The sequence below is a fragment of the Arachis ipaensis genome, chromosome B3 (genome assembly GCF_059453495.1).
Source record: "Arachis ipaensis isolate K30076 ecotype BB chromosome B3, ASM5945349v1, whole genome shotgun sequence".
In the NCBI taxonomy this organism is placed as follows: Eukaryota; Viridiplantae; Streptophyta; class Magnoliopsida; order Fabales; family Fabaceae; genus Arachis; species Arachis ipaensis.
In genome coordinates, this window is record NC_142438.1 from 138,780,455 (window position 1) to 138,804,439 (window position 23,985).

Sequence of the window (23,985 nt, forward strand, 5' to 3'; positions counted from 1 at the left end):
TGCTCCAACTTTAGTTTGGAGAATATTAGACATCTTTCATGTCTAGCAATATCTAGTTGCTACAATTTGATTCCAGCAAATATCAAGTGTTTCTATGGAATATCTTATCAGAAGTCTATAATATGGCAAAGATATTTTTGCTGCACTCAAATGGGTAGTGTAACATGCCAAAAAATGAATTTAACAAAGTTCTATTTGCTTCATTTATTCAACATTTCTTTCACAAACAAACACCAATGTTGAGAGACTATTACACAATATGTAAGCATTATGTATTCAGGACAAGCAATAACATTCTTTTACAACAAGAATAATCATTTTTAAGTGGTTATGTTGGGTATCACCACGGAAAAGCCTGAAGAAGAGTCCACTATACTACATACTCTTGAGTAAATGAATTCATTTTCCAACACAGAACATAATGGGGGGATCCTTAAAATACTAACTAAAGCAGTCGTAAAAACGATAATAGCTCCATGTGTAGAAAATGGGGAGGAGGTGCTCATTAGTCTTAACACCTTCAGTATACCATTTGCTTTCTTTTTTCTTTTTTGTTTTCTTTTTTCTTTTCTGGGAGCCACTGGAGGGCGGAATAATACTGCTTGTTTATGCATTTTTATTACAATGTAAAGGGATTTCACAGTCTACGTTGTTCTTTCGAAAGCACCTCCTACCTGCATATGTAACCACTCTGGGGAAGAACCTCTGCTATAGTCTCTAGTAGCCTGAGAACCAAATGGCAAGCTCGCCGGATCAAATGTTTGCTGACCAAACTGAAACAGAAATTGATGTCTTTTAAGAATCAAGACTACTCAACAAGGATGAAATATAGAATTATAATTGTTTGGCTTTGTTATTGTCAACCAAATATAGAAATTTTCACTCCTGGTTTCTTTAAAGCGCCAGAAGCATTTCATTTATTAGCAAATGAAACAAAAATGTCAACTATGGTATATTGATGTTTGCTTGATTGATTTTTTAGATGAAAACATGAGAAGAAGTGGCACTTTCTTGGTATTGATATCAAAATCATCTTCAGTGTTGTCTTTAAAAACAAAACTCTTTCTTTCTCTTTCTTTTTTAGACCAGGAAGAAAAAAGAGGAAAGCTCTTTAAGATTGAAAAGGTCAAGAGTATGACTCAAGAATAGATGCCTTGCATAGCAACAGGTAAAAACATACTGAAAAGAATGATCAGAAGGAAGAATTTCAAAGAAAGGGGATAATAACAAGCTTTCAACAAAATTCGACGTCCCAATATAAAAACCGTTGAAGGCTTACATCTTTAGGAGGAAAAGCTTCAATGCCAGTGTTCAGTCTTGAATTCACTGCTTCAAGCTTCATTGACAAAAACTGTAAAACCCAATAACCAAAATCAACTACAAAAACATTATAATTTCATAACTACCAAAATCAGGGTAAAAATTGATACCTCAACTTGACGCTGAAGGGATTGGATATAATTAATTATCTCATCAAGGACCAATGCTTTTCCAATAACCTGAATTAAAGAAAATACAGTAAGGAATGATTTTCAGATGTGTTATCAATATAGTCACGTTACTAGACAGTAGTATACAATACTAACATCCGAATATGACATTATTCGTTGCTTTTCTGACTGAATTAACATAATTTCCACCCATTTCTTCTTCTTCTTTTTTTCCATTTCTGATTTATGCACACATATTCCATGATAGCAGAAAAGAAGTTCAACTGGTAGAAAAACAATACCTTATTACAACCAGGGACCAAATCCTGAAGAATTTTCATCCTTTCACTAATCTTTTCCCTTCTAGCCTGTCACCAGTGAGAAAAATAGTCAATTTTACCCTAATTGCAACAGATCCATAAATTCAATATCTCCTAAAAATTAACAACCACCGCGCCCAAAAAACAAAGGCAAGATTATGATATGACTTATCATTTAATGGACCATCCTTATGGAAGTTTATCATTACAACTACAGAAACAAAAACTGTAGGATTAGAATTACTCTTTCAGCAAGACTGTGGCTATCAGTAGCTTGACCCCTTCTGGCTCGGACGTGGATGTAATCTTGCCTAGGAGGGTCAGGTGGTGGTGTCTGATTATTTTGGTCCGCAGGCTTTCCTGAACTGGCTTCTGCTCCTTCAACCTTCGCGTCACGGCTTTCATTCCTGCTCCCAGACGCTCCTCCTCCTCCTTTAAGCCGTTTTCCATCCCCATCATTCTGCCCAATCCACACAGACACTCACACATGAATTCAATTCACAATACTTTCACTACACTTAATTCAAACTACATAAACAAATTGCAACTAGATGCAATCAGAAAGTATAACATGAACTATGATTATCATTAGATGCAGATCCATTTCCATTATTTTAACTGAAACAGAGAAAAAAAAAAATACTAGCATTGAACATGATTTTTCCATTTAATTCTCTCTTATTAATTCGAGACACAGTAAATTAGTTGTAGTAATTGGATAAACAGAGGCAATAATGAAAATTACCACGGCATTAGGTGCAACATTGCTGGTGGAAACACCCTTAGGGGATTCCTCCTCTGATTCACGCCTCTTCCTACTACCACCGCCACCGCCACCGCTGGCCGCCTTCTGTTCTGAAGCAACCGGTCCAGGTTCCCGGTTGGGACCGGCAATGAAATCCCCAAACTGTCCCAAGCCAAACTGCGGCCTCCTGAGCCCCAAGGCGCCGCCTCCAGCAGCGTTGACGGCCTGCGGAAACGGCCAGATCTCCGCCAAGCTAAACGGCACCGTATTGCCTCCCCCATTCCCAAAGGAGCCCTCGTTCATCATCGCACCCGGATCCATTCCAAAACCAATCGGGTCACCCGAATCCAAACCAGCAAGAAATCAGCTCAACACCACCATTCACCAAAAAAACTGAAACCTCGCAGAAACAATAGAGTGCTCCTTAAGCACCTTAGAAGCAAACACAACACTCACAGAGAAAAGAAGAGAGAGAGAGAGAGAAAGAGAGAGGGGTCTTAGCTTTCGTGCGTGATCTCCTTGGACAGTGGAGAATGGTGCGCGCAGTGTGTTTATATCTCTCACTCTCTCTTCTCACTTCTCTCACACTCACCTCGGTAGCTGCGCACCAAGTCGCTTCCCCTGAGGTTTCTCGGTCTTCCTTTCTCTGCCGTTCGATTGAACTACCCTCCATAGGGACCCCCTTCATCTCTGCCGTTGATTTGTTTCATCCAATCAAGATCTGCCACGTAAGAGGGGGCTTCCATGGGGCTCGGGATCTGAGAGACTGGGGAAGAGGTGCGCTATAATTAATCATTGTTTTCATTTCGATAACTTTAGTGAGAGGGGTCAATTTGTGATAAAGTTCTTAATAATGATAGTTATGGATTTTTAATTAGGAACTAACACTACTACACTCGCTACTACTAAACTATTATTCTTTTTTCTTTTTTTTTTTATAGTCACAAAAGTCAATAAAATTTAGGACTAAAACAAGTTACTAGATTTTCTTTTTTTTTTTAGTTTAATTTTTGTGAATTTTTATAAGTGGCTAATATTTAGTTATTCACTATTTTCAATGGACTTACAATGTCTAAGCTATGTTAATTTTCTAATTCGATAATTGTTCAATAAATTTAATTAATATAACATGTAAGATCCATATTTTCTATTAGATTTAGGTAAAATAAAATGAATTTCATATATGTACATTTAAAAAAAAAAATAATCAGTCATAATCAATCATTTGTACTCAAATAGGTAAAATATTCTAGTAAAATTGTAGGACTAATTCGTATTCCAATAATGAAATACTCATGATAACTACTATTTTATTTGATTTATATGCTCATCATTCAAATAAAATTGTAGGGCAACTCCTAAATTGTAAAATTAGCATAACTTTAAAAAAAAATTATGGGAAAAGTAGGCGGTGTTTTGGATGAAAATTAAAGAAGGCCCACAAGCTAAACTGGTTCAGTATGGAGTTTGTTTTGATGTTGACACTAATCTTGTCCACTAATGCTGATCCGTTTTGTTTCTTTGGTTCCTCTCATTTTAATTTCTTTTTTTTTTTTTTTCTCTTCCCATGTTTGATGTACCAGGATGTCCCCCACTTTGTTGGATAATAATTCAAGGTCCCATTTCCTAGCTATAATAATTATCAATTAAGTGAAATAACACTACTAAAGACATGGATTAATGAAAGCCAAAAGTAGCACCTTGTTAATATCATCTCCTTTGGCTTCGATTAGATGAACATACAAAACAAACGGACAGAGAGGGGGTTGTAATTAATAGTAATAGTAATAGTAATTAATTCAAGGGCATTTAGTTAGTCAGGTATTGTTAACATGTGTCCTAAAATTATTTAAATTTATTTTTTAATATATTGAATATATTAAAAATTTTAAAAAATATTATTATACTATTAAATGTATTCTTATAGCATAAAATAGATAAATTCATTATTAGTTAGTTACCCTCTTTGTGAATTAGTGATGAAAGAATATTAATTAAAGTTTGTTTAACAATTGTTTTAAAATGCCTTTTTGTTTAATATATATTAATTAAAGTTGTTTCAAAATATTTTTTGGGCTTCTAAAAGTATCTTCAAAATCAACACTTAATAATAATAATAATAATAATAATAATAATTTTTAGGTTTAATTACTCTATTGATCCTTATAGTTTCGTCAAATTTTAAATTAGATCCCTATACTTTTTTTTAATTGGATCTCTACACTTTTTTTATTTTATAATTATGTCATTTCTAGTGTAAAAAATGTTTGAATTAACTGAATATTTTTTCGCAAATTGAAAGTATTCATAATTAAAAACCTAACTAGATCTTTAATCACATGTATTTTAGGAAAAATATTCTGTTTATTTTAGTATTTTTGATATAAAAATTACCTAACTACAAATTAAAAACAGTATAAAAATTTAATTAAAAATAAAAAATATAAAAATTTAGTAAAATTATAAAGATTAACAGAACAAATAAACCTAAATTTTATATATACTATAAAAATTTAAAAAATAATATTTCTAATATGATTATGCTTTTAATTTGGTGCACCTTAAAGGAAACCGCTACCTTAACTAGTTAAATTTATAGCTGTTCACTTGTTCCATAGTTTTAGATTTTTTTCTTTCAAGTAAGCAACGATGGCAACAAAATAATCGCGTTAGGTCAAGGGCAATATATGCTGTAGAAGAGTGGAGAAGTGGTCCAAACTAGACATCAGCACGTGATCAAGACTATTTTAATATTTTATATCCCACAATACAAACATAAGTTTCTTAAGAAATTTTATCTCATTTCTAAAATTTATCTATGAAATTATTACAATTTAACATTTTTTCGACTAGCAATCAGTCAGTACTTTTTAGTTTTTATTTTTTCTCTATAATATAATAACTCAATCTTTTAGCCTTTACTAATTTTATATTTTGTTGATTAGTTATTGAAAAAAAAAATCAAAATTGGTATTCTAGCAGAACCATTTATAGAAGATTCAATATTTTATATATAAGATTAAAAATTTTATTCAATGAGTAGTAGTTCAATCTTAACCAATTGGATCAGTACATTATGTTGGTTTGATTGCATTTAAATTCTGGTAGAGGAGGCCATAAAGGAAAGGGTGGAGAGTTCTGTTTGCGAAAGCTAAAAGGGATTAGTGACACTTTTAAGTGTTAATGATTGTTGCATACTTAATTGTTTCTTTCTTTTTCTTTCAAAAATTGAGTTTGTTCTTCTATATATGGAACAGTAAACAGTTTATAGTAAGCTCATCAAGCCTTGTTTTGCTGAAATAACTTGAACTTGATATATAGAATTCTTTTTAGCTTTTAGATATATTTTAATTTTGTAAGAATTTGGAATAATCATTTAGAAATTTATCATAAAGCAAAATGGATATTGTCACTTTTAAATGATGTTGATCTCCCATGTTGGGACATAATACTCTCAAAAAATATTTATAAAGATTTAATAAAATTAAGAGTGATGATATTATCACTTTACCTAAAAAAATATCCACTTCATTATACGAGGAGTAAAATGATAATTAGATTTTCGAGAATTTTACTTTTGGACTAATTAATTTTGGAAAAAAAAACTATCAATTAAGGTTTAGTTTGGGTAAACAACTTAAATAAGCTCTTTTGAAAAAAGAATTTAAAGGATAAGAATTTTTATTAAGAGCACCTTATAAATAAGTTGTTTTTTGTTTGTATTTTTAGTTATAGAATTACTTATTTAAAGTTGTAGCATTTACATAAATAACTCAAAAAATACAATTTTCTTTACATAGAAAAATAGATATTAAAAAAACGATGATAACAAATACTTTTCAATATTGAATGTTGATTTTACATAATTTAATAATTAAGATTACAATCGTTTAGACAACTCATTTTTTATTTGCTCTCTTATTAGTTTCATTTTGTAGGCAATTAATTCTTCTTATGTAATATCATTAGAAACTGGTTCTTCTACTTCATCTTCACCCATAACGGTATTCTTGTATGTGGTGAATAGTAATAAAATTTTAATTATAACAGATGGAACCTTGCGTAAAAATGGTGGTGGATGGTCAGTATTTTCAGCAGAAATAAAAAATATTTTTTAACAAAGCAATAATTGAAATAGATCTTTTTTGTTTTGAAGTCAATTTTTTTTACGAAAATGATAGAAATAGAATGACTTATCGAAAAGGAAAAGTCATATATTTCTACTTTTTTAAAAAATTGTGAATTAGCTTTTCGGGAAATTAAAAGCTTTTTGTGACTTTTCATAATTCAAAAGTCAAATAAAGTAGCTTCTACTATTTTTCAAATGGGCTCTAAGTCATCCACAATAGTAAATAATAGACATATATGTCCTTCCCTTAATGGATAGTATAAAATGAAATAGAGTTGTCCATAGATTTTGTTATTTATAGTCAGCTACATGAACATAAAAAGACAGCTTTGAATAGTAAAACATTTATTATCTTTTGAATTTTTATATAATATTTATTAACTATTTTTTCTTTATCACGAATCCTATCAAAATGTGTGAAGTTTCATTTTAAAAATTGTTATCTACACGACGATCTTTTATAAATAGACATGTTACAATAATTAACAATACATATAAGCACCATAATTAAATTTTACATGATAAGTTAATAGAAAAGCGTCACATATTCACTGTTCATTATCATAAAGAATCAAATTAATACTTTTTTTTTTTTTTAATTTTCTTAGTAGTTCAAGGTGGAAATCTTTAAATTAAGGACCTAATTATCACTTTAATTGTATTATTTTATCTGATGGTCATTCGACAGTTTTATGTTAGCTATAAAAAATCTATCGTAACACTCCTGTTTATTTTTCCAGACTTAGAATCATCACTATATAACAAATTTACAATAAATTAAACTCAAGGTAGGTATAGTTCGATATATAATTGAACTTCTTACTTGTATTTTCTGTGACGTACAAAATTAGTTTCGTATTCTTACTAGCTAGTTAATCACTTTATTTGTGGGGAATAACTTTTGGAAAAAGAATGTTAATTACAAAATATTCATTCATTATTGTCTTTCTGAAAAATGAGATAAAACCATTCTGCAAAATCTCCATCTTTCAAAAATAAACCTAACTCTTTTATATAAATAGTAAATGCTCATAAAATTATGCAACACCACTAGAAGTCCAGAAGTAAAGGAAGAAGCTAAGAAGGACCACAAAAAGAAGGATTAAGAACATATTCTCGATCTTCATTCAGTAATTTTTTTTTAAAAAAAATTATGCAAATATAAAGGCATGAATAATGTGGTGAAATATATCATGAAATTATTATAACGATAATATAAAATACACTCTTTAAGAAAAAAACTTATTTAGGGTTAGCCTCTTCAATCATCCAACGATATCCATAAACTCTGAATTTTATTTTGTTGCTTTATTTTCACTTTCTTGATTCTTAATCAGTGTGAGTTGTATAAAAAGGACATCCTCCCGAATTTATCCCAATTATTTACATACATATTACTAGGTTACTAAAAAAGGGTCAACATCTTAGATTTCTCTTAATGCTTTTAACATATAAAAGTCTCAATCGAAGTGTTTTAGATGCCTTTAAAAAACTGTTTTTGTTGTTAGTTCCAACTAGTAGAAGATAAAGTAAAAGCAGAAGAGTGAACAATTTATGAAGCACAATTTTCACGTGCTAAAAGTGTTGCATAGAAAGAAAAAAAAAATCAAGGATTTGGCAGCTGGAACTAAGTGAAATTCCCAATTAAATAAAAAAATATATATATATACCAAATACCCAAAATGGAAATGTAAATGGCTTTATCATGAAAAGGAAGAGTAATACCTAGCTTTTATATTTATATGCCAACAATGAAAAAGACTAAGCTCACCACACAGTCAACATCATGTTTAACCCTTCTTTCACACACTACTACTCACCCAATTGAACACGTTTTCATTCCATATTCACTCAAATTCTTGTTCAATTTTATGTGCTACCCTTTTCTATGATACCAATAGTGGCAATGCAATAAGCAGTTGGAATTCTTGGATGCTATTCTTTTTTTTATTATTATTATTTACATTATTATTATTATTATGAAGTTTGTGTGTTAGTATGCACTAGCAATCGAAGGTGACCTAATTTGGTCCCTAGAGTTATTGCAAAAGTACGATTTGATCAAAGTGTGACATTGATTCATGCTCAGGTCACGCCAAATACTTTGCCATATCTAATATCAAATATGGTTAGACATAGATAATAGCCAGAAAGTTACCTCCTTCTCTTACTTTGGATACCACCTCAAAGAAGTCCTATCCGTGCACTTAACAATTTTCAGCACATGTTTGTGACTTCATCCTCATTATGATTTTATTCCCATGCCTTTCACGCGCTGTATATAATACCCCCTTTGCTAAACTATTATTCTCCGATTATACTAGGTAAAAATTCAGATAAAGTCGACTTCACGTGAAGTTGATATCTGAGATTTATTAGTTGATTTGACTAATTTGACTAAATTTTCATCTAACGGCTCTCGGGTATCAACTTCACGTGAAGTTGACTTCACCTGAATTTTCACCAATATGCTAATACTAAAGTAACAATAATTTTAAATTATTTTATTTTATTTTATTATTTTAGTGGTAATTAACAAATGCAAAATAAAATAAGCAATTGATAATTAAAGAATGTAAAATCAAATAAATTCGAATTGATTTTTTATTATTTTTTAAATATTTTTTGTATTATGACGCTTACAGATCATGAAATTTAACAATTTATTTTTTGGGAAAAAAGGGTTCAAAATCAGCCAACAAATTTATGACTTTCATAGAATTATCGGTGACTTTCTTGTATTTAAAATCTATTTTGCTCAAATGATCTTTTGGAGTCAATTTACCCTAAAACATTTCTATCACCAAACTCAATTTATTAATAGTAAAAAAATAATAAGACCATTATATATTAGTGTTAAAATAAAGACTATAACACAAAAAAAAATTAAGAACAATATCAGTATAATTTATTATTTTTTGTCAGTAATAAATTAGTAATATTTAAAAATATTGACTAAGAAAATTGTACGTACTGGATTATTAAATTAAAAATGTTGAACTATTAGCTAAAAATATTGGTCAATATAAATTAAAATTGATGGCTCTCAACTTTTTTTTTCAAAATTTAAAAATAGCTAGTAGAATAATAGATAGATATTAATACAGAGTACGAGAATTTAGAATATATCTAAAACGAGTAAAATAATTTTGTGCGCATTAAATGTGTCACATTTATATAAATCATCAGATTTCATTAAGTAAAAATTAAATACTAGCTAATATAAAAGAAAAGTATTGATGGAACCTAATAAATACAGAATATCATAGTATATAAATTAATACTTTTTAATATACAATACTTTAAATGAAATATATTTTTTTATTTTTAAATAAATAAATATAAAACACATAAATACAAAAAATATGAATATTTTTTATTTATTAAAATTAATTATTATGTAATAAAATTTCTATAATATTAAAATAATATTTTAAATTGCAACATAAAAATATAAAATAATTAAATTTTATTTTATATTACTCAACAAATGATTAGATTATTATATTCAAAATTTATTAACTAATTATTTGTATCAAAAATATTATTATATAATCTAACTTTTTATCAAAATATTTATGAAAGGGTAACTAATTAATCAAAGGATCAAAATTTTATTTTGAGCACGTTTCAGAATTGGCATTGTGTGTGTGGTTTTCATGCATGTGCAAAATTCTGAAATAAACTTGGGCAGGGAATTTTCACATTTAACAATGGGGGCCGAATTGAATTATGTGAACACACCATGTGCTATTTTGCTTGAAATGGGAGTGGCCACAATTCGTAGTTCGAACTTCTTTCTATTAACAACTTAGCTTTGTGGGGAGAAGAGAAAAGAGAGAGGGAGGGGTTCATATTTAGCTTGGGGGCAAAAATTAAAGCTTTGTGGTATGGCTATGGCTATGGCTATGGTGGTGGATATGGCTTTGCATTTATTCTTCTGAAAGATTCTAAGTATAGTCTTCAAGTTTGAGAAGAAGAAAGGTGTCCACAATTATTCATAGCTGGGTACCATCTATACACCCATGCAAAAACAATAGTTATATATGCATGCTACCCTTTTTGTAATTTCCTTTTCTTTGTTTATTATTTACTTTTTTACTTTTGCTTTAATTAACCAATCTTTCTCTCTTGCTTTGTTTTAGAGGAGTGCTAGGCCATCAATTTTTGTGATTTATAGTCATTAAATAGCTATTAATGATGATTTTAATGGTGTGAGATTGTTGTGAAATTTTATCCAATAGCTCACTTTTCTTTACTGATTACATACTTACCAGAATTTAAAAAAATTACTCTCCCTAAACTTTTCCTTTGTTTTATTATGAATTGAAGGACTTCATGTTGACATAGTGGAAAATACAAACATAAGTCTGGTCATGTCAGCTCGCTAACAAAGCCTTTAAATAATTATATTATGATTGCTAACTATGAATGTAAGCCTGCAATTATAACACTTGCCCTTGTTTTTCTAGGTAATTTAATTTACATTTTGGTGAGTAAAAAATAGGTTACAAAAATCACTCTTGTATTATTTTGATATGCATATATTTGTGACCTAACTAAGCAATTCAAGAGAACTAAACAAAATAATTAAGGGAAGTAATTAAATTAAATGTATAAATGTATGGTTGTCTATATCATGAGCAGTATTTGGCAGTTGCGGTATATTATCAATTGATGAATAATGATGAGTGACGTAATGTAGGTTCAATATATATATTCTTGAAAGAAATTAAAGGTGGTACCTGATTAGTGTGTGGTGAAGTGAAGTGCTAATGTCTTATCTGTGCCAGCCATATAATAAGTATCTATTTATCCACTTGAAAGAAATGAGTGAAAAGTGGTATTGATAAGTTAGCTCACTTAGCTGGCATATGCATATATATGTGTGTGTCCTACGTAGCACATACTTAGCTTACAGTGGAGAGCAACCAATAAGACAACATACAAATAATCAAAATTCATTACAAGACAGGGTGTCTTATCTTCTCTTACTCTTCACTTAATTCATTGTAGAGATCCTCCTCCCTCATCATTTTCAGGGTTTTTTATTTAAATAAATTATTTGCCATCCTATTTTACCTGAATCTCCTAAATAGTTTTTTTGAACCTGTTTTCTAAATCATATAATATATAAATCGTCCTAAACTCGCGTGTTTTAATTAATATATAAACCATTGTACCCTGGGACGATTTATGCATGAATTGCATAGGTGAATAAGGCATAAATTGTCCCACCCTAGTGTGTATTAAAAGTAACACATAAATCGTCCTAGGCTAGTTTGATTTATGCGTTTTACCCTAAAACCCCATACCCTGGCACGATTTACGTGCTTCTCCATAACCCTCAACCCCCTCGCACGATTTACGTGCAAATCCCAAACCCACAAGCCCCTAGGATGATTTATGTGGAAACCTAACCCCCACCAACCCAGCACGATTTACGTGCATATATACCCCTCAGCACCCTAGAACGATTCATGTGTAAAGACCCAAACCCTACTTACCTTCCACGAGTAAAGTCTCATTCGTGAGAGACTCCATTAGCGGCGAGGAGGGTAGTGGAGGGGAGGAGAGCTCCGGGAAAAAATTCAAGGAAGGGTGTGGTCGGCGGCAGTGGAGGGTTAGTTAGGGTTCGGAAGAGGTGGCCTCCGGTGGACGGCGTTGACGGCGGCGGAGGGCGGCTTCTGAAGGTTGGGTTGGCGGCTGTTGGAGGCTGATTTGGTGGCTTAGGGGGGCGGTCGAAGATGGCGAGGAACGACATGTACCGATTGAACGGCATCGCGCACGTGGCAGGTTTTATCGACGAAGAGGTTAGTAGTTAATTTGATTTACAACTGATATATTCAATGTCGTTGATGTATTTAGTTACAAGAATGTGATTCTTTTGAAAAAAAATGCTTGTTGTGTTAGAAATTAGTGAAATGTTAAGGTTAACATGTTTAGGATATGTTAGGGTCATGTTTAGTTTAGGGGTTTGGTTGATTTCTGATACATGTTTTTGGTTGTTGTGCGATGTTGAGTTGTGACTGTGCTTGTTATTTTCTTATCAGCCAACCCGGTGTGTACGGACTATCCGTAGGCAACAAAAGATGAGAGTACGACACTGTTCTCTGACTTCTGCAGCCCGAACCAGATGGAGCAGGTTTTTAGTGCGGGGAGTGATTTTTTTGCTGAGATACGGGAGTTTTCCAGCACAGATGGTGATTATAGGCCTCAGTTTGAGGGAGGGACAGTGGATCTTAACGTCGATTTGAATGAATCGCCGACTACTTATCAGTGAGGTCCGTTTGCCATGGGCGGTACTCCGGCATCTGCCGTGCAGGGACAGACACACACAGAGTTGTCTGACGAGCCCGATCGTGCTGCTGGGATGGAGGTGCAGCCACCGGAGACATATGTACTGGTCACACAGAGGAGGAAGCGCATCATCAGGCCAGCCAAGTGTGGCACCGGGTCACATATGTGTTAGATAGTGGGGTATTCTTATGTTATTGTTATGGTATTCAGTTAGTACTTTTTACTGTTGTCGTTTCGATATTGTTATGTTGTTATTAAGCACTGTTGCCGTTTCGTTAATATTATGTATTATCTAGTACTATGGAAAGATTTAAGGACTATTTTGAAAGTAAACGAGAAGTGAAATTTAAACCGACTAACACAAGGTCTTTAACAACAAATGAAGTGAACGACAAAGAACACCATTAAATGCAAAGTGTAAAGAGCGACATCAAGCAACAATCTAACTATGCTAAGGCAAATAAAATAACATAAACTATAATGCTACTCGAGGCTCTATGCATTAGTCCCTTCATGAGGACCGGATGCACATGCGCGAAGGGGACACTGTCTCCTAGTATGACCTGGAACCCTACACATACCACATCTCTTCGTCTTGTCCGGTTCGGGCTCATCCATACTGTTTCTTATCCGTGTAGTCCTAGGACGACCCACGGTCGCTCGCATCATGCCGGGGTCTGGGATAACTTGAGGACCCTCGTACAAGGGAAGCAAGTCGTCTGCCATCGGAGGGGAGAAACTTATGTTATAAACATTGAAGATGGTTGTCAAGCGATACACGTCATCCACGTAAATCCTCCAATCCAGTCTGCAATACGAACAAGCTGCAAGCACATGACGACATGGGTAATGGAGGGTCTGAAAATAGTCACAGTCACAAGTCCTGGCCGAAAGCGATATCCTACATGCAGTCAGAGCGATTCTCCCTCCCGTCGGAGCAATCTCGTCCACAACAAACTCTGTGTTTCCTCTATCATATAGCTCAACCCGCATGTTTCTGGAGGCCTATTGGTTCTTCTCAATCGCCCTCATAAGCATCTGCGAAAATTTCTGCCTTGCCCCGAGTTGCATCTCCGCTTCCTTTCCTTTCCTAACAAAGAGCTCAGCCAATTGTCCATATGTTGACTTCACAAGTGACCCCACCGGTAAGTTTCGTGTGCCCTTCAAGACGGCATTGATACACTCAGATATGTTGGTTGTCATGTGACCGTACCGGCGCCCACCATCCCGATATTGGGTCCATAACCCTAACCCAATCCGGTTACACCACTCAACCATAGTCGGGTCTTCGGACCTCAAGATCTACATGTAATATTGATGCTTCTGTTCGGACTTTGCATAGGCTGCGTTCACCAGAATCTTCCGTGCATCCTTGGATTTAAAGTTAAGCGCAAAATTAGCAGCTATGTGCCTAGCACAATATGCACGATAGGTGGCCAGTGGGAGCCACCCACCGTCTTCTGCAACTAACGCAGCCTTGATTGCATTGTGGCGGTCAGATATAACTAGAATGCCGGGTTGCGGGGTCACATGTTGGCGAAGGTGAGCAAGGAAGAACTTCCATGACTCAGTGTTCTCACCCTCAACAAGTCCAAATGCCACTGGGAGTATGTTCGAGTTTCCATCTTGTGCAATCGCCATGAGTAACGTTCCGCCGTACTTGCCATACAGATGGGTACCGTCAATGGATATCAGTGGCTTGCAATACTTGAATGCCTCAATGCATGGCGGAAACGTCCAAAACAATCGATGAAAAAACACCCTCGACTCATCAACCGTATTACCAGACCTTACAGGTGAAGTGCGCAATACTGCAATACTGCCCGGCATGTACATCTGAACCCCGATTATCCACCTCGGAATTATGTTGTAAGATTCCTCCCAATCACCATAAATCTGTGCAATCACCTTCTGCTTAGCCATCCACACCTTCCGGTAGCTGGGCTTGAATCCATATGTCGTTGACACCGCATTTTGCAGTACTTTCATCGAGATTGCCGCATCCGCCCTAACCAGCGATAGAATTGATGCACAGATCACATGATAATCAAGCTGCCTGTGGTCGGTGGACAGCTCGGTTGCAAGACATGTGTGAGGCCCATTGTACTTCCGGACTTCCCATTATCCTTTCCGTTGCCGCATAGTCACGCGTATCAGCCAATTACACCCATTCCCAAACTGGACGCACTTCCCGTGATACTTCAACTAGTCCGACTCAAACACCTTATACTGAACACCACGAAGAATATTATAATTCTTCACCATCAACACTGCCTCCTCCTTGCTCTGGAACCGCTGCCCGACCTCAAACTCCTCTGCCGCATGCATACCATGCTCGTCTCTGTGAATACTTGACATTTGTCGACCTGGAAATGCTGGTTGATTCATCGCCTCAAGATCCAATGTAGAGAAGTGTGGAGGGTAATGTTGTATCTGAGAGCTTGTTTGGCCTTGCGATCTCACAACTGTTCTTGTGTCATCCTCATCGTCAGATTCATCACCGATAACGGGTGGTTCCGAATCTGAATCATCATCACCAATGGCCTCAACAACTGGATCCCTATCTCCGACCTCCATAAACGTAGTTGCACCATCCAATACCGGTCCTTCTCTGATTGCCGCTGCAAGCTCCTCGAAGGTTCGTGCATCACCCAAGCAATCCCCATCTTCGGCATGAACTGCCAGATCGGCTGCAAATGATGGAGATGAAATGTGGGCGGTGACGTCGTGACGAATAGGAATGGCACTTGAAGCACCATCTACCCCGACTGTGGGCGGATTTGGAGTAGATCCACCGGAGCTACCCTCCACATCATCCATTTTCGCGAACAACTCCATAGCTCCCAAATCTGGAAATCTCGATTGACTGTGAAATATAACACGAATGTCGTCATCGCCTAGCATCTCATATTTTCCAAACTTCACATAACCTTGCCTGAGTGAGATAGGGATCCTGAAAAACATTTGCTTCACAAGCTTCTTACCGCACTTACCTAACTTTTGTAGTATGCTATTTCGTAAATCATCTAAACTCGTTGATGGATTTATGAACACTCCAATCTATTTCTTGCAACTGAACGTTACACCCTCACTTGTATTTTTATCGATCTTTTCCCGATGATGAACTAACAAGAACACACTCTCAGCCATCTTCCCGCAACCCTCAGCTGAAATATGGCTCGACAATGATGTTCCTCCTGTATTTATAGGCTCTTCCAGCACATAAATCGTTTCATGGTGTCTGGTATTGTGTTTTTACACATAAATCGTCTCACACTAACGTGTCTTATCATAGTAACACATAACTCGTCCTAGGGTATTGAGGGATAAAGTTTTTTACATAAATCGTCCCAGGGGCTTGTGGGTTTGGGATTTGCACGTAAATCGTGCCAGGGTATGGGATTTTAGGGTAAAACGCATAAATCAAACTAGCCTAGGACGATTTATGTGTTACTTTTATTACACACTAGGGTGGGACGATTTATGCCTTATTCACTTATGCAATTTACGCATAAATCGTCCCAAGGTACAATGGTTTATATATTAATTAAAACACACGAGCCTAGGACGATTTATATATTATATGGTTTAGGAGATTCACGTTCAAAAAAATCATTTAAGGGATTCAGGTAAAATAGGATGACAAATAATTTATTTAAATAAAAAACCCTCATTTTCATTTACCATAGCTTATCAAAATTTAATTGTATATATTATAGAAAATTTTTAAATATTTTAAAAATATTAATGTTTTAGTGATTTTAATTAGTTAATTTTAATTAATATATATTATTATATATTTTTATAACTAAAATTAACGATTAAAATTATTAAAATGCTAATATTTTTAAAATATTTAGGGTAAAGTATATTTGTTGTTTATGAAGTTTGGTAAAAATTTTAAAAATACTTTTAAGTTTTATTTTATTTCAATTTTGTCCTAAAAGTTTTCGATTTGCATCAAATATACTCCCGACAGCTAAATTCTCAAAAATTTTAAGACCAATCCAATAATAATGCATGACAATTATATTTGATTTGCTTATATTGAAGGTTGTTCTTATGAAATTGTTATTGAATTGATCCTAAATTTTTTGAAAAATTAGCTGTCAGTGGTATATTTGATGCAAATTAAAAACTTGTGGAACAAAATTGAAACAAAATAAAACTTAAGAATATTTTTAAAATTCTTGTCAAACTTCAGAAACAAAAAATATACTTTATCTAAATATTTAAAATTTGTTATATTCCATTATTTTAAATAGTTTTCATGATTATTGGGAGATTAAATACGTACTTTTTAATTTAAGGTAGGTTTAACATTAGTATTTATACAAATTTTTAATAAATATATAACAAATATAAGTTTTACACAAAAAGATTTAATTAGTAATTTTAACCAATTTTCTAATTAACAAAATCCTTTTATTTATTTTATTATCAAAGAATTAGCTAATTTATATTTTTAGGACATTTAATTTGTTAAAGACACTAGAAGTAATAATATTCAATTTTTCTTTTTACACATTTAATACTTCAAAAGTGCATTGAAAATATAAAAATTAGAATTTGTTTGATTTGTGTTTTCACATTTTATTTTTATCATTATCAATTTTTTGGACTTTTATGAAATAAAAAGAGAAAATAAAAATAAAAACAAAAAAAATATTTTTTATTTAAGAAAAATACTAAAAATAAAGACAAAATAAAAATGCAAATTGTTACGGTTTAGTATCTTCAACTGAGTCTAAGGCATTTTATTAGCTCAAACACACCTCTTTGTAGATATAATTAGGCACAAGATTCTCGAACTATATCGTATCTCGTTAAATTCGGTAAGAATCTACTATAAATATTTTTTAAATTCATAGTAGATATATTATAAGAATTCCGCTAGAGAGCCAATAGAGTAAGTATACAATGTGTATAATGGATTAATTTTTTGGCCCAATATGAATAAAAATAAAAAAAATCAAAATTACCCACATTTTCCCTTATTCCAAAAATGATGTTCATTTTTGAGATAACCACCATCATATATTCAGTAATCTTAATTTTTTCTCAATCACCCTTTCTTCCATTACCGTAACGTTTCAAACCAAACCATTCACATACAATGTTGAACATCCCACTGTCTCCCCCAATGGAACTCTAATCAGCGCTGAGCATCCTTCACCGCTAGCTTCCGTCGCGTGTCTCCCGCCCACCAGACTCCAGCGGCTCACCCTCGGTCACAGGTGTATAGGACGTCGGCGGTTCAATCGAAGTTGTGCCATCCAGGTTAAGACCACACACAATAAGCCATGACAATTTTATATAACTATCTGCGTATAAGAAGAAGTAACCATCCGATATTGTACATGTTCGAATATCCAGGGTAAATTACTACTAATTTATCAAACACAATACACTCATACTATCTAGAATAACCATCCGGCTACCAGGGATAATAAACATCTGATATCCTACTGAATCGAACATCCAATTTAAAATACTTGAAACCAATGTTCTGAAAATCGGACCGGACCGGCCAGTTCAACCGAAAACCGGTCATCTAGCTGGTCTGGTCTACCTGTAAAACCGTCCTGCAAAAGACCGACAAAAAATCGGCCAAACCGGTGGTTAACCGACAAACTGGGTGAACTGGCTGGGTTTCTGCAAGCACCAGTTCTCCCCCCAGGTAACGAAACGGCGTCGTTTGGCGCTAAATAAAAAAAAAAAGAAGGCTGAAGTGAAGTGAAGTCTTAATGCATTGTAACCCTAATCTCTTCGAAAAAGACTCCTGGACCTAGTCACCTCCCACTCCCAACCCTAATCTCTTCAAGCTTCTGCCTACGAAGGACACCAACCACCGTCAAACGAAACAGATGCTGGAGCCAAGCCTCACCGTCGCGGGTCGTCGGCTTGTTGTCGTCACCGACTCACCGTCACCGAAGCGTCGTCGCCTGGCTCTGGCCTTTTGTGCCCTTCTGCGGTTAGTTCTGGCTCTTCTTCTGTTCTTCTGTTCTTCTCTTTCAATCTGATTTATGTTTCACGTGCCACTAAATCCTTGCTTTGTGTTTTTTCATTTGATAAAAATGCATGTAAGATCCAGGAACTCCTTTCCTTGAGGATGATTGGAGCTGCTAAACAGTTAGGAGGTTTATACATCATAAATAGAGACTATTTTCACACATGTCATCAACCACAACATTCACACTACACATGAATCTCAGCACAACACAAACAACATCAGACATTCCATTGGAGACAGTAGCATTTGGCATCAAAGATTAGGACAATTGGCTTTAGATAGGCTTAGTTCTATGAAAAAGAAATATCCCTTTCTGATTGGTCCTAATGTTGGTGTGTCTTATGACTCTTGTTACTTTGCCAAACAAAAGAAAATTCCAGTTGGCACTAACATCACTCAATCAGAGAGAAAATTTTCCCTCATTCATGTAGACATTTGGGGCCCCATTAACATTTCTTCAATTGTCGGTCACAAGTATTTTTTGACTATAGTTGAGGACAAAACAAGATTTACTTGGTTGTACTTTATGCAAAATAAATCCGAGACATCCTCTTGTTTGAAACAATTTGTTCAATTCGTAAAAACGCAATTTAATTGCAGTATACAATGCATAAGATCAGACAATGACAAGGAATTTATCTTAGGTGATTTCTTTTAAAAAGAAGGCATTATTCACCATACCTCTTGTGTTGAGACACCTCAACAAAATATTGTGGTGGAACCTAAGCACCAAGAAATTCTAAATATGACAAGAGCATTGCTTTTTCACACGAATTTATCTAAAAATTTTTGGCATATGTAACTGCATATGCTGTACACATTGTGAACCAGGTACCAAGCTCTGTTCTTAATGATTGCAGTTCATATGAAAAACTCTTCAATAAACTACCTGACATCAGTCATTTTAGAATTCTTGGGTGCTTAACGTATGCCTCTACTTTAGTTGCCCATCGAAAGAAACTAGATAAGTGAGCTCGAAAATGTATTTTTTTGGGTTTTAGAACTGGTACCAAGGGCTATGTACTCATGGATGTTCAAACCATAGAGGTTTTAATCTCAAGACATGTCCAATTCTATGAGCATTGCTTTCCCTTTCATAACACTAAACCTTCACCATCAATCCAATAGAAAGGTTGATTTTACTATAAACAACACTCCTTCTTCATACTTCATGGATGATGGTGATGATTCCACTCACCTTCCCTCTGATGCCATAATGTCTACTTCCTCACATTCTCGTACTCATTCATGTTTTTCCTCCAATTCAACGCATGCATCCTTAGGCAGTACTAATACCACCGTCTCACCTGCATCTCATAATTCTAGTGTCCCATGTATTTCTCCTATAGTACCACATGCACCTAGGGCCCGTTTGGAAAACTTTAGAAATAACTTTTTTTAACTTTTGACTTATGAAAAGTAGTAGTATTAATGTCTGGTGCAATTTTCAAAACTAAATTGCAACTTTCTAAGAAGCTATTTAGGAGCTTATAGAGAAGTTAAAAAAATGACTTCTCTCATAATACTTCTACTTTTCATCACATTTCTATAAAATAAGCACTTTTAGAGTTAAAAATCTAAACACAAAATAACTTATTTATAAGTTACTTTTAACAGAATCATTTATTGTTTAAGTTATTTTATCAAAAGGAGCTTAATTAAGTTGGTTACCCAAACTAGGCCCTAGTACAGTACATACATCAACACTGCATGCATTAAGAAGATCCACTAGGGATAAACACAAACCATCTTATCTCTACGACTATCATTGTTTTCAAACCTCTTCTAACTCTACTCCTGCACCCTCACTCAAATACTCCATTTCCAATTATCTGGACTATAAATCTTTATCACTTGAGCACAAAGTATTTTCTATAACACTTACTAACACCATAGAACCTACGAGCTATGAGCAAGATACGTTCTTGATGACGGTTGGAAACAAGCTATTAAAGCTGAACTTGATGCTTTAAATGAAAATAAGACATGGATTCTGACCAAACTACCGAAGGAAAAAAAGGCCATTGGGTGTAAATGGGTGTTCAAAGTGAAGCTCAAGTAAGATGGTTCCATCGAAAGGTATAAGGCTCGTTTGGTGGCCAAGGGTTTCACCCAAACTCTTGGTTTTGATTATTTTGACAGATTTAGCCCGGTGATAAAGATGACTACATTTCATTTGTTACTTACCATTGCTGCCTCCAAAGATTGGTACGTGCACCAATTGGATGTGAATACGGCATTTCTCCATGGCGATTTTCCAGAAGAAGTCTTCATGAAGCCTCCACCGGGCCTGGCTGCACCTCCGGGAATGGTGTGCAGACTCCAAAAATCCCTCTATGGGTTGAAACAAGCGAGTTGTCAATGGAACACCAAACTTTTCTCTATTCTGTCATAATCAGGTTATTTGCAATCTAAGGCTGATCCGTGTTTGTTCACTAGGCTGTCCCCTCGAGGTTTCACTTGTATTCTCATCTATGTTGATGACTTGGTGGTAGCTGGGGACTGTTTGGCATATATTCAACATATAAAGAAACTCCTTGATGACCGGTTCAAAATTAAGGACTTAGGTAATCTCAAATTCTTCTTGGGTATGGAGATAGCTATAAGCACTCAAGGTTTTGCTCTTTATCAACGCAAGTACACTTTGGAGCTCTTGAAGGAGTTTCATCTCGAGTATGCCAAACCCGCATCAACTCCTATTGATTACACAATGAAACTTTCAAGAACTACTGGTACGAAGCTGGAAGACTTTACTGCCTATCGAAGAATAATTGGAAGACCCATTTACCTCACCAACACTAGACCAGATATTACTTTTGCGGTAAGCAAACTCAATCAATATCTTGACTATGCTACTGATTCTCATTTCAAGGCGGCCTTGCATATCCTTTGTTATTTCAAGCAATCATCCGCCAATTCTATTCTCTTCCCTCCTTCTCCAGATCTTTCTCTCACAACATTTACAGATTCAGATTGGGGAAGCTGCCCATACTCAAGGCGTTCTATTTTTGGGTTTTGTTTCTTCTTTGGAAAGTCCCTAATTTCTTGGAAGAGCAAAAAACAGACCACTGTTGCTAGATTCTCTGCGAGGCTGAGTATCACGCCCTGGCCTTGGTCACATGTGAAGGTCTTTGGCTCTCTTATGTGCTCGTTGACCTCAGACTTCCATTGTCTAAGCCCATTCGTATGTTTTGTGATAATAAATCGGCTTTGCATATTGCTGCAAATCCCGTCTTCCATGAACGTACCAAACATATAGAAATTGTCTGCCATGTTGTGGGTGACCAGGGTCAATGTGGGATGATCAAACTTCTTTCCATTACTTCATCTAATCAATTAGCCGACGTCTTTACCAAAGCGCTGGCTCTTGGACCCTTTAGCACCTTTCTCTCCAAGCTAGGAACATTGAATTTTCATGCTCCTAACTTGTGGGGGGATGTGGACAATAGAGCTTATTCACCAGTAATAGAAGAAATGGAGTGATGCACTACATAATTCACTGATGTACATATATAGAGGCAGTTATGCTGCAGCTGCTATTTAAGTACCGAATAACTTAACTAGAGTTAGATGTTAATATGAGTTTGTTAGCTATAGTTAGAAGTTAATTACATTTTTAGTTGTGTATATAAACACCATTGTACTTTTCTCACTTACCTTCACAAACTCTGCACTCAGAGCATGAATTTTCATAAAAATCTCTATTTTTTTAAAGATAAATCTAGATAGTTAGTGTCGAACACAAATAAAAACATCTTCTATTTGCTTTCTTAACACTTATCTTTTAAAATACATATTAATTAAATCTTATTATTTATGTGTCAAATACTAATTAATACGATATTAGTGAATTGTAATTTAATAGCCAATAGTTAATTGTTGTCTTTATAAAGAATCTTCTGTAGTTGTTTAATTCTCACTGAAGTTTAGTGAAGAAGATCAAGTAGCCTTTAGATATTATTGGATTGGTTTAACGGTTTAACCTAACACTCAAACTCCCAGCAATTAAGAGCACTCAAACTCACTACCTAAGAATTCACAAATCTGATCTATAGATTTTCCACTGTTCTTACTCATTACAATAATTAATAACTCACATAGCTCAAGCTAATTGAGTAAATTGACACACTTTATTACAAATATAAATATGAGAGAAGGAAGTAAGATTGCATAATAAAGGACTTTAATTTTGGTACTGGAATTTTCTATGCTGAATAATCAGTTTACCACCGCTGTGGTTGACGTTTCTTTAATGAATAGGAAGGTAGATGTTGTACCCTTGTTGGGTTATATAAGCTTAAGAAAGAAACTAGCTACTTTCTGGATTTTTAATTTATACCTGTTTTCTCTCTCTGTGGTAAATTCTCACTACAACTAACATGCATGTTATTTGAAACAAGAATGTTACGAATTAAAATCAACTATTAAAATTATTAGTTAAAAATATATTAAAATATAAAAATATTAAAAATAAATTAAATTATTCATATATTTATACATAAATATAATAGTGATTGATTTTGATGATTGATTTTAATATACATTTAGTATTTTTTTTATTTAAACACAGATTATTTAATTTGGTTTTTAAATACTATAATAATATATAATATGGTTATCAAATGTCACTGAGAAATTCCCAAAATCTTAACACCAAAATTAAACTGCAATGTTCAAATGCAAGCCAATAAAATGATAAACATTGACCATATATGTGCACAAAATTAAAATAGGAGAGGACAAAATTTAGCAAACACAAGAGAAGAAGACAAGAAAGAAGAAGAAGAAGAAGGGGACAAAAGGATCCACCTCCCCATTTGTCACATATCTATACGACTCTCTCATCTTTAAAAAAAAAATTAAAATAGATTTTGAAAATAAAGAGAAATTATTCAAACTTCAGTTAAAAGTTAAAACCTATAAATTAAAAAGAGAAATAAACCATAGCATATGTTAAAGGCTTAAAGCACATATAAAAAACTACTTCTATTTGAGAACGCAAATAAGAGAAAGGAGACTATATCTAAAATAAAATCTAAAAAAATATC

At 34.0% G+C, this 23,985-nt stretch overlaps 3 protein-coding genes across 3 annotated transcripts; all 3 read right to left on the bottom strand.

Moving 5' to 3' along the window:
• Nucleotides 1–179: 179 nt before the first annotated feature.
• Nucleotides 180–2,943, bottom strand: BPEP (transcription factor BIG PETAL P (BPE)). Its single transcript, XM_088508765.1, has 6 exons — nucleotides 2,496–2,943; nucleotides 1,995–2,210; nucleotides 1,733–1,798; nucleotides 1,431–1,499; nucleotides 1,280–1,351; nucleotides 180–773 (listed from the first exon to the last, which is right to left on the bottom strand). Exons 1-6 carry the CDS (start codon nucleotides 2,814–2,816, stop codon nucleotides 645–647), a joined length of 873 nt encoding a protein of 290 aa, XP_088364891.1. The 5' UTR covers nucleotides 2,817–2,943; the 3' UTR covers nucleotides 180–644.
• A 10,476-nt stretch (nucleotides 2,944–13,419) lies between these two features.
• LOC107633983 (uncharacterized) lies at nucleotides 13,420–13,917 on the bottom strand. The gene has a single exon (XM_016337569.1). It carries the CDS (start codon nucleotides 13,915–13,917, stop codon nucleotides 13,420–13,422), a length of 498 nt encoding a protein of 165 aa, XP_016193055.1.
• Nucleotides 13,918–14,226: 309 nt separating this feature from the next.
• On the bottom strand, nucleotides 14,227–14,913 carry LOC107633982 (uncharacterized). The gene has a single exon (XM_016337568.1). The coding sequence runs from the start codon at nucleotides 14,911–14,913 to the stop codon at nucleotides 14,227–14,229; it is 687 nt and encodes a 228-aa protein (XP_016193054.1).
• Nucleotides 14,914–23,985: the final 9,072 nt, after the last annotated feature.